The sequence below is a fragment of the Lepisosteus oculatus genome, chromosome 28 (assembly GCF_040954835.1).
Source record: "Lepisosteus oculatus isolate fLepOcu1 chromosome 28, fLepOcu1.hap2, whole genome shotgun sequence".
In the NCBI taxonomy this organism is placed as follows: Eukaryota; Metazoa; Chordata; class Actinopteri; order Semionotiformes; family Lepisosteidae; genus Lepisosteus; species Lepisosteus oculatus.
The window spans coordinates 3,921,083-3,936,985 of NC_090723.1; the positions used below are offsets into that span (position 1 = coordinate 3,921,083).

The 15,903-nt window shown below is 43.9% G+C and overlaps 1 protein-coding gene across 5 annotated transcripts in view; it reads left to right on the forward strand.

The window, feature by feature from the left end:
- Positions 1-15,903, forward strand: part of srcin1a (SRC kinase signaling inhibitor 1a) — a 139,101-nt gene that overhangs the window by 35,514 nt on the left and 87,684 nt on the right. Inside the window, exon 1 of one of the 5 annotated variants that reach the window (XM_069185782.1) lies at positions 7,852-7,937. The exons of the other annotated variants lie outside the window; for them this stretch is intronic. Within the exon in view, the coding sequence (XP_069041883.1) occupies positions 7,916-7,937 (22 nt within the window). The 5' untranslated portion in view covers positions 7,852-7,915. Of the gene's footprint in view, positions 1-7,851; positions 7,938-15,903 lie in introns of those variants that run through there. 5 annotated transcript variants of the gene reach the window in all.

A 15,903-nucleotide genomic window follows, 5' to 3' on the forward strand; every position in this document is an offset into this window, starting at 1 on the left:
GCAGGGACATCCCGTCCTTGCCTCTGGGGCTGGCAAGTGTTGTGCCAGCCTCCCAAACTCCCTCCCCCCTCAGGCTCTGTGTGAGACACCTGCCTGTGTGCGCCCCACAGTATGACTCGGGGTGCTCGCACAGCTCTCGTGGAGAAAGAGCTGCTGGAAGGCACCCTTCCCACATGCCCAGGGCTTTTCAAACTATGTTTATGTTTCAGAAAACAGGGAAAGAAAGGATTGCACAACAGCGGCGTTTCCAGCCTTAGGGAAGCCATGTCTGCTTGGAATGGAAAGAGATATTTTAAACAAAAGGGAGGTGTTTTTATCACCATCTGTAAGAAACTAACACGAGGCGCTTTGCCATTTTGCATTTTTTCAGGTTGTAATTAAATGCTGACATTATTAAACCATCTTCTGCTAGGCAGACAGCACGTCCATGCATCAGGGGTACAGATATTTTCTGGGTGTTGTACAGCCTTCATCTAGTCTCCACCATGCTGTCATGTTCAGAGAACAGCCTGGCTCTCATGTGAAAATGCCTTTCAAATGCCTCCTTTTTGAGCTGACATTTAAATGAAATTCTAGGGAAGCTATTAACTGCTCTTTGCGTGCAATGCTGTCATTGCTGATCATAGCTTGATTTACTCCTTAGTGAACTGTTCCTGCTCCTTGACTTGAATGACTCTTGATTGTGCTGAATAGGGAGGAAGTGCAGATAGAAAGAAGAACTTGATCAAGTCACTTCCTGTTTTAAATCATGTGTTTTTTGTGTTCTTTCTCTCCTTTTGACTGTTTGGATTCTGTTTTCGCCTTGGAATTCTATTAGTGCAAAAATTAAAGACATCAGAAGTGACAATGTGTAGAACTGGCGGGGAAGCTAATTAAAGTTATTAAGCCTACTGGTTTTGGGCCCTGAAGCCTGAGCACCATGTAAATGGTTACCCAGTGCTCTTGTCACATTCAGTGTTGAGGGATTGTTTTTAAAAAGCTAATTGTCATCAGAATGATTAGCACAACAAATAATCTAAGATGGATGATAAATTAGTAGTCACTGAAAACACTTTTGGATATGAGCTATGTTAAAAAAAGAATAAAAAAGGTAGATGATATAAACTGTCACTTTAAAACACTGCACATAGACAGAATGTAATGAAAAATAGTCTTTTGAATGTCTGTGTCCTGTTAAATTTAATTGTTTAAAGTGTAGCAATCACTGAATGTGCAGGATATAGATATATTTTTTGTCAAGTATCTTACTTTATGCTGATGAATGGCTTTTATATGACCGCATAGATGTCTTTGTAAAATCTGCTTAATACATTTCTCCCATATTATAAAGCTAACTTGCTTTCAGATTCACTGTATTAAAAGACCATTTGTTTGCTCTGTGGAAAATGTACTGTAAATGCTAAAGCACTTCTATACCACTCAGTAGAATTACTCCTTAAATGTATTTTCTTTTTAATTTTCTCTGAAGACTCCAGTCAAAGATGAATGATTGATATGCCTGATATGCCTCCATGATTTTCTGCTTTTTATAGTTTTGCTCAAGCTATCCTTTTTAAGGAACTATTGCAGAAAAAAAATGTATCGTAGTGGAGACAAGAGGAGAGACACAATTACGTGTCCTTCACTCTTAAACAGTATACCTTATTGACATTGTACAACAGTACGTTTTTGCCCTTGTCCACTCCCACCTCCCAGGTGATTTAGCTAGGAAGTGAGAGTTGGCGTGCCGAGCAACACTCTGTCCAGAATATACATCATGCAGTCGAAGAGATGCACATAACATAGGGCTTAACTCATTCTTCAGCTATGCTATAATGGAGCCTCACCTGATTTCAGGGCGACAGTTGGCTGCAGATCCTTGCACCTGGGTGGGGAAAATTTGCACATGCTCTTCATCACTGCCAGCAATGCAGATGCAGCAGAAACCTCTCTGCAAGCAGAAGCTTGGACTGATTGGTTGAGTGAAAGAGAGCAAGGTGGCGAAGACTGGAGATGGTCACAGTGAATAGCATCCGAGTGTGGTGGTCATGAACTTGTGGAAACGTTTCATTATAACTATTAAGAGTTGATCGGGGGGGTGAATATTGATAGTAAATGATGAGGCTGGCTCTCTGTGATGGGGACAATCATGATCAATTGCAGCTGATGGTGGTGGTTACCATTAATAGGGAAATTTCAGAGAATTATTAGAATGAGACCGGAGCTAATGCAGTAGGGCTCAGTCAGGGTGAGCCTGTCATAGGGGTATAGCCCTTTGGAGATTGAAAAACACTGTAAATCTGCTGTTACATGATAAGCTTTTTGGCTCACCTGCCTGTGATGCCCAAAGGATGGGAGATCAAGTCCTGGTCAGGTATAAACTGCTTAGTATCGTGTTTCTCTTTTTCATTTTTTTGTTAAATTGAATTGTTCTGGGTAATTGATCGATTTCGAGTACTTCTGTCGCGCCCTGGGTGCTGGATCCCAGGCCCCGCGACAGCAGGTAAAGCTGTGTGTCAACGGATCACTCCCTCGCAGGGCAGTCAACCTGCGGCAAGCTGCTGCATTCTCGTCCTGGCCCTGGGCCACCGGGCCGTGCAGGAAGCCCTGGAAGGGCTGATCTGTCAGAGCGGCCGTGGGCAGCGAAGGCTGAGAGCTTTCTGGAGAAATTCTGCAGGACAGGTGCAGGCGAGGGCTGGCGTGAAGCTGCTTGCAGAGCACGCGCACATGGCTGAAGGAGCAGCGGTCCCATCTGTCAGAACCGCGTAGGTGTGCTTGCGTTGTTTCTTTAGCATATTGGCTCAACGAGTCCATCTTGGGTTTGTGGCCTGCCAGTGACAGGGGACGCTGAGCCGAGGGGGGGGGGGCTTGATGGACAGCCCTACATTCAAACTGACATCCAGGACTACGCCACTGTCCAGCTGCTGTCAGTTCCCACAGTTTCACACAGACGTCCTTGGCAACTGTTAGTTTCAATTAATGATGTAGAGAGTAGTTTAGTTTCTGGACATCATTCTTTAATGAGATAATCTTGCTATAAGATTGATTTCTTGATCTTTTAAATTGTTTTTTAAACACTTTGATACAATTTAAGTTGACCCAGTTTTTGTCGTAGTTGTTTTCTTTTGATCTGTATCAGCTAAGCTAACATCCAAATCAGTCCTGTTGTGGCTTTGAACTGGCCTTTTAAGCTTGTATAATGTTTCTTTACCATATGTAATAGTACATTAAAGTGCATTAAGTAGTCTTTCTAGCTAAGGCTGTCTGTTAAGACATGACACTTATTGAGTATTTTCACTTCTCAAAATGAGTGCATTCTGTGCAGTTCATCATTTCCTAAGGTTCTGTATAGTTTTGCCTTCTCATAAGTATGATATAATGCTTCACTTCTGCTTGCCTGTTGCACCGTGAGGATAATTTCTCACAATTACTGATTAATCTGTTCAGTTTAGTCTGTAATTTATCCTCCAAGAGTATTTTGTCATTGACGTCAGTCTCTCAAGTTGAACCTGTTTCTTAAGCTGCAAGGCCATCATTTTGCCAGTCTCTGCCCTCTGAGCCTGGGTCTTGCTGTGCAGAGGCCGTCAAGCAGGAGTCAACATTCATGGAGGCTGTTAAAGGAAGAACTAGATGGGCAGAACTCTCAAGCAATTTTCTTTCTCCTTAGTATCTCTAAATGCCCCTGTCATTTTTCCCATGTAAGTGCAGAAGCCTGTCCTGGAAACGTCTTCGGTGGTGGCTCACTTTGTCATTTTGGCCCAGGAGGTTGCCGCGTGTCCCTGAATCCTTGAGGTAGCCTTGTCAGAGAGGACCGTTATGCCAGCGATATGTCTGATTGGGCCTGTCTGTCGGGGCAGCAGCCGGTCCTGGCTCTGCTGTTATGTCACGAAGGCAGTGCAGTTCTGTAAGTGCTGGGCTGAAAAGGAGACAGCAATTTGTCTGAGCAGCCAGGGAGCCCTGTGTTGTTCTGAGGGTTTGATGTGGCAGGCGGAAACTTCTGTGTGTGTTATAATTGGACTAATCTCAAACGCTGAGTGCAAGCCCTTGGCAGACCCCCTGCTCACACTCATTTGGCAAAGGCTGCCTTTTCAAGAGACTGCCAAAGGCCACGTACACTAATCCTTACTTGAGCTTTTTAATTATTAAGTGGTTTAAACTCATAGCACAAACAGCTTCCTTTTTCTTCAACTATGGTTTTGATTTCCTCCTGTATCGGAACTTGAATTCTGAATTGTAGGGCTTTTTATAATTAATTTCCAGCTCTGGTCCTTGAGGTCCTTCACTGCTGAGGACACAACTGAATATTAAGATGAAGAGCATCTGGAAGGGGTTTCTTTACTCCAAGACTTGTAGGTGTCTAGACCGATCTAGTTAGCTGCGTAGCTGAAGCACATTCCCTTCAAGACTAACTGGATGAGATCCTTGTATCGATAAGTTTGAAGCAAGAAGAGCTGAAAGGTATGCAGTGGCCTGGAGGTGGTCAGCTCATGTGTCTCTTTACAGTGCCTCTCTCCCCGTGTGTCTCTCTGGCTCATGTCCCACAGACTCCCCTACAGCACCTGTGGTCCTTTCCAGTAATGGAGTAAATATCAATTACACTCAGGGAGATTCTAGTGAAGTACCTAGCAACGATGGCACCCAGAATGTAAACGGGATTGTTATATCTGCTTTCTTGCTTCACAAGATGATTACGTGATCTTACATAGAGACTCCCAGCAGGTGGTGGGTAAAAGCAGTACTTTGAAGTACAGTAGGTGCAAAATCCTTAAAATATTGATGAGAAGATTCTTGTATTTGTGTGATTTATTTATACCTGAAATTGCAGCAACAGCATGTTGAAATGCCCTCTAAAATAAATATATATATGATTCATTGCTTCTGGTGTACAGTTTGGTAAATTTGTCCTCAAAACTCTGGTCTCTACTGTAGCTACATATTTACATACAGTCTGAATTTGATAATGACAGACATCACCAGGGTCAGCAGGCAGCAATAGTAATGTCTCTGTTGTATGGACTTATGACAAAGTCGTCTGTACTGTGTTGCACTAGGTCGTTATCTTCAGGTACTTATTGCGGCTTGTTCCCAGAAATGACTGCACAGAGTGTCTGTGCCCGAAGGCAGACAGTTGACATGGTGTTGCTGATGCACTGAAAGCAGTGCCGTGTTTGTCCTGGAGCAGATCTCAGCCCTGTACATTCTTACACGTGTGCCTGCCCGTCATGGATGTGTGCCGTGTGGAAACCATTGTGGGTTTGTCAGCTGAAGAGTGCCTTATGTGACACGCCATGTTAAGGAGAAAAAACAATGGAGACATTTGTTTTTCCCTAGTTTCTTTTAGTTCCCTGGCACACAGTTCTGTATCTCACAACTACAGTAGATCTTCTGCAGGCTCAGCTTGTCAGCTTGCCCTAGCTTACAGGTCAATCTTCAATCTTCTAGACCTAGAAATGGCTAGACCAGGAAATGCTGTATTTGGTAAATGGATAAATAATAGTAATCAGAATAATTCTTGCATTTGCACAGGGAGAAAGTATTTAACCTGTCTAGATCAGGCAGCCTTCACATACACAGCAGATCGGTTGAGATGAGAACTAACTTCATTTAAACTGGAGGAAAAATTCAGGCAGGCCACTCAATTGAGCAAACCTGAAATGGAATTTTGCTGGCACCAGGGGAGCAGCAGCCTTATTCTAACAAACCATGCCGTGAGATCTGTATTATCCTTCCCATAGCCCAGAGTATTGGGCGTTGCTTGTGTATTTCTGGTACAGAGAGAAGAGTGCCTACACCAACACCTTAAGGCAGCCATCCGATTATCCTAATATTGACTATGCACAGCCTTTCTGACTGAGATCTAAAGAGATTAAGCTTTAGGATGTCATAGCTGTTGGAATAAATCCTGTATTTCATTCAGGTGAATCTAGAGCTGGAAGACCCTTAGGCAGTCCACGTCAGGGCTGGCCATGACTTTTTTTAGTCAGCAGTGAAGCCTCTGCCCTAAATGAGACAAATGGTGACCTAAAACTGTAGAACACATAGAATGGTAAATGTCCAGTAACAACAATTTACTGCACAGAAGCTCAAACCTATAAAATGTTTTTTAAGCTTTTTTTTCAGGGGTTCATTAGGGAATTTAATATCGCTGGCCGTAAACACTCCTGTTGTGTTATTTGAAAAGTCAATTTCATTATATAAAATAAACATGTGCTCGTGCAATTACATTGCTTCGAAACAGCCCTCAAGGTGTTTTGTCCTGTGCCAGCAGAATAATTGGAGGGGTTTAGATGAACACTTAACATTTGCAAGATAATCTTGACAAAAGACAGCAGTCTTTGAGTTGAAGCACAGCAGAAACCTCAGGAGACAGAGGAAAGGGGGGAGGAAGGAGGTAAAGAGAGTGATGGCGAGAGGGAGGGAGTGCAGGTGTCCATGGAACAGGATGAGAGCGGTGGTGTGCGGACTGCTGGGACGTGTCAGTGGACCGTCAGTAATCTCTGGCCCTGTGTTTGTTGCAGGGCTGCTGGGCCCTCAAGGCTGCTCAGGGGGCTACGGCAGCGTCAAACACCAGCAACCCACACACACAGCCTCTCCCCGCATGTTTCCCTGTGTGCTTGCTCTCTGCATGTTTGGTCTGATGGTTTGAGTGTCCGCTGTCTTCATGAAAAGGCGTGTCCGTTGGTCAAGCCAGTCTTTCCAAGTCCTTAACTAGTGTGAAGGGGGTGGCTGTCTTAGTGAGCCTCCTTTCACTATGTGTAGAGGAGAGAGGGAGATCAGGGCTCTCATAGAAAAGCAAGAACAACATAAGTTTATGATATAAAATATTTTTGCCAACTTTCTCAGGTTGTGCCGTAGTACAACCAAAGTAGAGCAAAGACTTTAGGAAAGCGAGAGGGGCTGCTGAGGGGTTGTACGGGGTGCTTCTGGAGGAAGAACAAGATTCTTGCATAGGGCACTGAAGCAATAGAAGCAATTGCCATTTTAGTCTGAGCCTTTCTTTATAAAGAGAATGGAAGAGGAAGCATTGACGTTTTGCGAGTCATTAATTAGTCACGAGTGACAGGTGAGTGGCAATGGTGCTCTTGTAGCAGCACTAATGAGCTCACCTCAACCCGTCCACCTGACCTCAGTGTTGCTCAAGCTGCAGAAGAAGACAGGGACAAGTAAAACCTCTGCCCTGCTCGTGGGCAAAAAAGAAGAAAAGTCAAACTCAGGAATAGGAGCACGGAAAAACCAGAACATGACTTTACCCAGTGTTGGGAACCATGGAAAAAAGAAGCATAAACAATGTCTGAACTTACACTGAAGGAGGGGTTTTGAAAACGAATACCAGGTAATAAACTGCAGGATACAAGACATGCCACTTAAAGTACATAAGAACTCGAGGGCAGAGGTGTGGCTCTGCCCAGATTGAAGCCCACCCCTAAGGTGCGCTGCAGGAAGGAGAGCCTTCATTATCCTGGGGACTGTGAGCGCTGAGGTCAGTGAGGGATTCTCGGTCGATCCCGGTGCAGTCGCTGTGCTGTGTGTAAGGAGTGCAGCAGAGGGAGAGACAGACAGACAGGGACACAGAACTCGACACAAAAGAAGAGAGGTGGCGTGAAAAGCTGGCAGCCCTCCATATCTCTCCCTCTCCGACTTGCGTACTCTCCGTCTCTTTCTCCTTCCTCTTATCTCTCTTTTCTCTCCATTCTTCTTTCTTCCCCTCCTTGTTTTCTTCCCGTTTTCGTCACCATGCCTCTCTGTTTCAACCCTTTCACTCCCTCTCTTCCTCCGTTCCCCCTCCTCAGCCTTTTCTCCTCCCTCCCTCTCTCTCTTCCCCTTGTTCCCTCCCTCTCTGACATTCTCCCAGTCAGTGTGAGAGCTGAGGGAGTGAGGGACGGGTGGACAGAGTGTGGACGTGACCGTAGGGAGGAGTGAGGACTGAGGGGTGGCGATGGAGAGAGAAGAGCAAGCAGGTGGGAGAGGAGACCTCTTTCATTCTCTGTCTCGTCTGTCCTTTTCTCTTTTACATTCTGTTTCCAGATTTCTTTGGCTTATCTTTTCGTTTTGCCCTGTCCTAAAGTCCTCCTCTGGTCCTGTCTGTCATCTTTAATTGTGCATGGAATAGTATTGTATTTATGCCATCTAACAATGAGATTTTAAAAAACAGAGCACAGAGGGAGGCTTTCTTGTGAATGCAGTTGAAGGGGACTCTCATCCTGCAGGCATGCGTTTACTGTACTTATGCACATGTACACATGTGTGTGTATGCATTCCTCTAGCCCTTTTTGCCAGATACTAACAGCCTATCGCTAATACTTTATAGCTATTCGTTCACTTCTAATTCTCTGTCTGTCTATTCTTCCCTCCCTCTCTGCACTGCTCCTCTCCTCCTGGTCCCTGTCTTGATTGAAAGCTCACAGTACATGACTTTTCAGATGTGCATGATCCCTTGGGCATGATTCAGTATGAGTACCTGCAGCCACAGAGAAACACGGTTGTCTTTTGAGGAGGAAGACAGGTGTTTGTGCGGAGAACACTTGAGTTTGGGCACGTTTGGGTTAACGCCGCTGCGCACGTGCAGGCTGTCCATTTGCGCTCATGCGTTAGCTCATGTGGTGTCACATTGGGGTACAGGATGTGGCTGAAGTTCTGCTCTGGCAGAGGCAGAGAGAGAGGGAGAGCAGGAAAGAGGAGAGGAAATGTCAGGATGGACAGACGTATCGTCTAAGTGGGACGTGTGAAGGACCCCAAATGTAAAGCCATAAAGAGAGCAATGAAATTATTTTATTTAATTTATATTGTTCATCAGAGATAAGGATCTCCAAGCCATTTATTTTTTATGACACATTTGTTAAATGTTTTGTAAAAGATGGAATTGAAATTGATATCAACTCCTTGACAATTCCTGAGTTTCAGAATTGGCGTTCATAAGCCAGGCAATGAGTCTTCTGCATGAAAGTAAAAAAGACAAGTCCTCAGGGTGGGGTTATTTAATACATTGTCCCGATCCCACCTGTGTCAGGAACTGATCACCATTTATGAGCCATAACGTCAAAAATAACAGTATAGCTGAACAGTAAGCTGAAGAGAGCTGAACTACACAGTACATTCTGTATTCGGCCATTGGAAACAGTACCCCTTGAAGTTGTGTATTTTTTTAAATTCAGGAATAAGTGCGCAGACAAGTTAACCAGCAGTCTAAAACAAGAAGGCCAGTCAGTTTAAGACATCATTTGGCAGAGGTGCTCAAGAGCTCATCTGGGGTGAAAAGCAGCAGTCACAGGCCTCCCCCAGACCACTGCTCCTGTGGTGTTAGTGCCTTCTGGTGAGTACAGTGGATATCCATGAAAACATACTCCCCATGATCTCATTTACATCTGTACCACATTTCATTGCTTAGCGTTGCATGGTACAGCTGTCTGAATGGACCAGCAAGTATTATGGGCATCCAGTAGTTTTAAACACTGAGAATAATGGAACAGTTTTACATAGAAAAGATGTGCCCTGATAAACCATGTGTTCGTTCTAGTCTTGTTGTCAGATTTACCACGGGAACATGATTGATTTTTTTATCAATTAAAAAGTCAATGGAATCAACACCTCTCTCGTCCTCGCTCTTTATGCTAATTTCCATATTATAATTTGCAAATTGGTGGAGTCAGAGATCCTCGTTTAAATGGTTCATTCAGTTTCTTCTGTTTGTCTTTGTTAATTGGAAAAGGTAGCCCGTGCTTTTGTGTGTTTCTGGTTACTTGCTGCAAAGACAATGGAAGATGAATACTGGTACTGCAGGCTTAAACACCTCTCATGATTAAGAATGAAGGAAAGAATAATAGCTTAGAATAATAGTGTCTTTAAACAGATAAAAAAGACCTGCCCCTTGTGCTTGTGTTAAATAAGGAAGAGCAAACAAAAAGTGCACAGTCCTACAGTATCTGCCTTTCACAGTATTGAAAAGCCCAGAACTGCTTAGTGTGCTGTACTGTACACACGGTTGCTGTTTTCACTTTTGAAAGAACTGGGCCAGGGCTTGGATTATCTGTGATAAACTCAACCTCTTTTACAGGTAATTCATCCAGCGGCTGCCAGCCTTAACAGGATAAATCGAAAATGTCTTTCTTAGATCTACACGGCTCCAGCACCTGCCTTGTTAAAGACATTAAAGTCTTAATTCATCGAGAGCGGATCGGTCTGCGTTGTTCTCGTGAGCTTCCACTTGCTGGAGCCTCGGTGCCGTGTTTGAGTCTCCGAACAGCGGTCTCCTCTTTATTTCTTTTCCTGGAAATTCTCCGTGACAGAGCAGGGCCCTCTTCACCGTGTACTGCCAGACGGCTCAGAGCTGCTTCAGCACTTCTGCACGTAACTGGGCTGAAGCTGCCTGTCAGTTTCAGTCAATAACTATACCAGTGCCGATGCTCTGCTGTCACGGCTGCTCTCCAGAGCTCATACTGTCAGTGCTGATGGGTCAATATGAATAATATTATGCACAGTGGAGCCCCAGATATTGAATTCAATGTCAGGTGTTAGTTTGGTGGCTTGTTGGGTGAATGTTTTTCTGTAAGAGCCAGTACTGATTCGTGGCTGGCAGCCTGATATATAAAGATGAAAGATTTCCTTGCTGGCTGTGATAAGGGAATATTGGACAAAAGATGTTTTTTTGTGCACCTTATTTGACAGTGCTCGATAATTATTATTTGGCAAATGCCATTAAGGTCAGTTGAGTTTATTCAGATTTACAGACCTGGGGTTAATAACATTGAGGCAGTATTGGTGCAGCACAATCTGCTTATCTTGGTCCAAGACAGGTAAACTAATACATAACAGAATACAATATCTGCTGATATTTACACTTCTCTGGACAATGTTAATACATTCAGGAGCGCTGGATCTTTGATTGATTGCTGTTCCTGCTCTGCTATTTTCAGGATAGAGTTGGCTACTGACCCGAGGATCAACCTTACAGTCCTAGATCCCAGTCTGCTCTTGGTTGAGCCACTCTGGAGGCCTGGAAAGAGAACATTTAACTGTTCTCTACTGCCTGTTTTTCACATGTTAAAAGTTAATGCGTTAATGGTTTGTGTTTGTGGAAGGTTAAGGACTGGTATGGGCTGCTGAACCACGAGTGTCAGCAGTCACAGTACGGACTTCCCCTCGCAGTCCTGCAGGCTTCCTACAGCCCTGCTCCAACGCCCACTGCCGTATGGGCACTGCCAGCACGGCCTGCCAGACGCTGCTGAGTCATGTGGTGGGCCCATTTGTGATGTGGGCTGATGCTCTCTGAGGGCTCAAGTCAACAAAATAAAATGATAAAAAAAAACATTTCCATTCCTGAGAAATGATTATTGAGCCATCTCTATCCCTAAAGGATTGTGTCTTTGGAATAGAAAAATGCTTTGAATGCGCTTTGTGCACCTGTCATTCTGTACTGCTCTTGTCCTACTGTTTTTATCCACTGCAGACATTTTAAACCAGGGGTTTTCAACAAGGCTCTGGAAACCTGGGGGATCACCTCAAGTCTAGTGCTGGTTGAAATCAACACTTGCACAGTAGATCTGACCTGACGTTGCCTGTGGTTGGCCGTTTCATCTGAAGTTTTTATTCCTTTTATAAAAGTAGCATTATTAATGATGAGTGTACAGACTTCAGTTGGATTTAAACCGAGGAACCTTAATTGAGAGAGATTTCTTGAAAGGGGATTCTTAAGCCAGAAATGGTTGAAAACTCTGGAGTTATGACTGCAAATCAGTTGCCAGAATCGCTTTCTAAAAATTGTTATGTGAGGCAGGAAAGCCCATCTTGAAAACTAAGAAAGACAAGGCATTATGGGTATATCAAGTCCCGATTGACCCTGTATGTGGGAATGGAAGAAGGTTCAACAGCTGAAATGTTAGATATGATTGGTAAATATGGAGATTTGACACTAATATACCTTAACGTACCTTTAATTAGTCGAGCTAGGAGTGGTGGCTCAACAGAAGGAGAGGTAAACAGCTATGTTGGGGAGGGTGTGTGAGGCCCACAAGGTCTGGGTGAGGGCAGGTTGCTACAGTATAGTGAAGGGGGGAAAGGAAGAGGATGGAGTGTTCAATCACTGTACGTGATGCTGCATTTACTGCTTTTGATCAACAGGGCAGTGATGTGCCTCACCAAACCTGCGCTCCAGATAAAGATGACCCGGAGCAACAGTCATAAGAAACAAAGCCTTAGGCAGAGGGGAGAGGGAGGGAGACAGAGGAAAATAGATTTGAGCAGGGAGCTGGTGACATGAGACTCTGAACAGTGATTGTAGGACTGTGATGTGATTTTGATTCTCAGCTGTCTTCCTCAGCTTATCACAAAACCTTCACATAATGCTGACTGAGTGGCTGAATGGCAGATTGATTTTTAAAAGAGAGTGGGAAGCCAGAGTAATGAGGAGGGAGGGATGTGAAGAGGGTGAAAACTGAGATGGAAAAGAGAGCTGGAAAGAGCAGACTAACAAACAGGGAGAGAGAGAGTGCAAATGACAGAGAGTGGGGTGGTTTTAAAATGAAGGGAACAAAATACATGTCCTGATGTGCTCAGTCTTCAAGCAGGAAGACTCCTGGCGTCAGCAAACAGTTTAATATTTGTCTTCTTTAGCTTTGTGGGGCCAAAGAGGAGATAGAGGTAGTGGCAGAGATCGTGAGATTGTAAAGATTTGAAACAGTGATGGAGGAGGGCTGTTTAGGAATGGAGCTGATAAATGGGGAGGTGTCATTTATCGGAGGCCTAGTTGTCTAAAGATGCGGCAAGGATTTGGTTGTATTATTTATAGAGAACCTGATACCTGGGGTTGTGGTAATGACTTTTATGGTGACAAATGGCTCCAGGGGAAATGTAATGCACTTTCTAACTCTCCCTTTTGGCTTTTACTCTCCTCCCTGTCTGTGAAACTTCATTATCCAGTCTTATTTCTCTCTCTCTCCTCCTCCATAGCCTTCAGTAAGTCTTCTTTTATTTTCAGATGCATTTTTTTCTGTCCTTTTCCTCTATACTCCCTTTTCCTTTTAGCTCTTCTTCTGTGCTTTTCACTGTAGCACCTCAGGCTTATCTGTACTGACAGACTTTAGAAATGCAGCACCATTATTATTGACGGATGGAAAATTAAACATTTGTTTAAGCTGATTGTGACTGCCTACCATGTCACAGCCTACAGTGTGTGTTGTAGGTCTATAAAAACCAAGGAATCTGTGCACTTACCTAATAGAAGATTTGTGTTGTCCACAGCAACAGGATGCCAGGAAAAGAAAGCAAAGGGAAGGGACTTGCAAATACAGTATGTTAGACTGTGTGTGTTAGCTGCAGTTAGACCTACTCACCTGCATTCAGAGTCAAGGCCAAAGACAGTCAGTCCAAACGGCCGATGGCCTGTTTCTACAGCGCCCCCTTGTGAACTGGAGGGGAGCCGGTCTCCCCATCCGTTTCAAAACAGGCATTTAACCATTTTCCCTTGGAATTACTATTTTATTTAGAAGAAAATAATGAATACACTTAAATACAGAATACAAAAAATAGTTGTAGGTGGATTGTATGGAAAAGGGTTGTTTTTGCACATGGTTATTGTTGTTGGGATATATACATGGGAAACAATAGCGCACCTTTAAGAGGTTTTACTTATATGGTCTTGTGGGAGGTAGCAAGGGGAGAGCTTCCAAATTAGAAGACATACACTTCACTCTGCTGGAGGGTTTTCTGTCAGTGTTTGAAAGAAGAAGGTCCTCTGGCTCCTGAGCTACAATTTGTGCTGTATGTAGTTCTTATTGTGTTCCTGCTGGCTGCATTGTGAATGACATCATTGTCATTGTTTTTCTATCTGTTTTTGTTGTGCTCTGGCTGACCTCGGCTAGATACTGGGTCCCGTAGTGGTGATGGTGATCTTCCTTTACATGTCTTTACTAACCTCCAAATTGGGCATACAAGACTGGTCAAACTCCACACTCGCTTATGAGGGTATATGTCAGCGAGGGGGATCACGGGTGGGGACATCAGTGCAGAGGATCTCTGCAGGCGAACACCTGTGGAGCGATTGGGGAAGATGTGTGCGGCAGCGCCGGCCGCCAGTTAGCAGCTCAGTCGGGCTGACTGGTCTTGTAGGAGGTGTGGAGAATCGTCTCTGCCGAAACCACTTCACACCTCGCAGTTTCCCGGGGCGGCAGTCTGAGCGTTATCCGTGTCACTTTGAGAAACCGCGTTGTCTTATGATCACGTTCAGAACGCACAAAATTATAACAGGGTCGATTTGTTTGACGAGCTAGAATTCCATGCGCGCTTCTCAGTGTGTCCACGCGGATCCCCAGTTCCCTCTTTCCCTCTGCTCCCTCTCCTCGCAAGTCTGCTCTTCACTCTCTCTCCTCCTCGCTTTTCGTGACTCAGTGCTGCGATTCTTGGCTTCCTTGATATTTTTTATTTTTAATTGGCAGCTGCTCGTAGTCTGCAGAAAACGGTGTGGAGGAGATTTAATTTCTGTTTTATTTGTTTTGTTGGTGAACTTTTTTTGTGCGTGGAAGTAGACCGCCGTTCCCGTTGACACAGTCTCTACATTTCTCTGAACCCCGCTTGTCACGCTCACAAAAACTGACACCCCCCTCCCCCAGACCCCCCAGCAGTAAGAAGGGAAAGTGCGGAGATTCAGGAAAGATGCAAGCGAAGAAAACACTGTGCTCTGTTCAGCACCCCACCCTCAGGCAGGTGCCTTTGAAAGATCGTGTGCTTGTGTTGATTGAGCTAAAGCTGCTCTCGAATTGCCTCCCGTAACATTGTTAAATGTCACGTTCTCCGGGAGTCGGAGTTGTAAATGTTACGTGCGGCTTTCACCCTCGCTGCAAGATTCTGCTCTGTGAAAAACAAAAGCCAACAAAATCAGCCTGACTGCACACACGGGGCACTTTGAAGTGCCTCCGGGCTGGGAGAAGGAATGGAGTGACAAACTGGGGATATGAAAATAAAAGAATTGTTGTATTCATATATACTATATATTGTAAATTGTATATTATATATTATGTGTTCTACGTGTTATATATTATATATACGCGACAAAAATATTAAGAACCTCCCACTGAATAACGTGTTGGGCTTCTTTGAGTAGCGAGGACAGCTTGATCTGGACCCAGAGTGTACAGTATGTTATTCTGCAACGCTATAGAATATTTGCAGCCCTGTCCTATCCTGTTCCTCTACATAGGATCGCTATCTACAGTAGGATATCCAGCTAGGATAACTGGATAACCTTTGCCCGACACTGAGGGTTCCCTGATTCAAAGTTTTCAGTAGGATTGGGATCTGGGATTGCTCTTTCTAGGGTGAGATAGTCTGTTTGTTTGACTGGGATTACTAATAGTGAGGCCAGTAAAAAGTATGATTTCTAAAATGCTCTCATGCATAGGCATATCCTAGCTCATTATCTTCCATCTTCTCCACCGAAGAAATGTAATGGATGTTTTTCAATTGGTTGTAATCCAAGATGCAAGTTGCTAGTGCCTGCTGTAGAGGACCCAGCAGCAGTAAGCCATTACATACCAGGAAGTTTAGAGGTTTTATTAATTTATTTATTCCTCTTGTTTCACAGCAGCATTAAGTGATCAATGTCTATATGTCAAGACTATCAACCGGGAAGGGTTTATTTCAGTATTATGGTTTAGAAACAGGATATTTGCTTATTGATCACAGAGGAGAGCTTGTGAAGAGGATATAGAAATCTTTACTTCTAAGCCTCTGCTGTCTTGCAAGTAAAATATAATGGCCTATGAATCAGAAATGAATACAGAAGCATTTTATTTTTAATTAATTTTGTTTTTTTCTTCTGATTCTTTTTTTATTGATTTTGTAATTTACATGCATGTACAGTAGGTGGATTCAATTCCTGACTGAGGGTTGATATTACAGTACATTTTGTATTGCTGTTAAAATATTAATACCCAA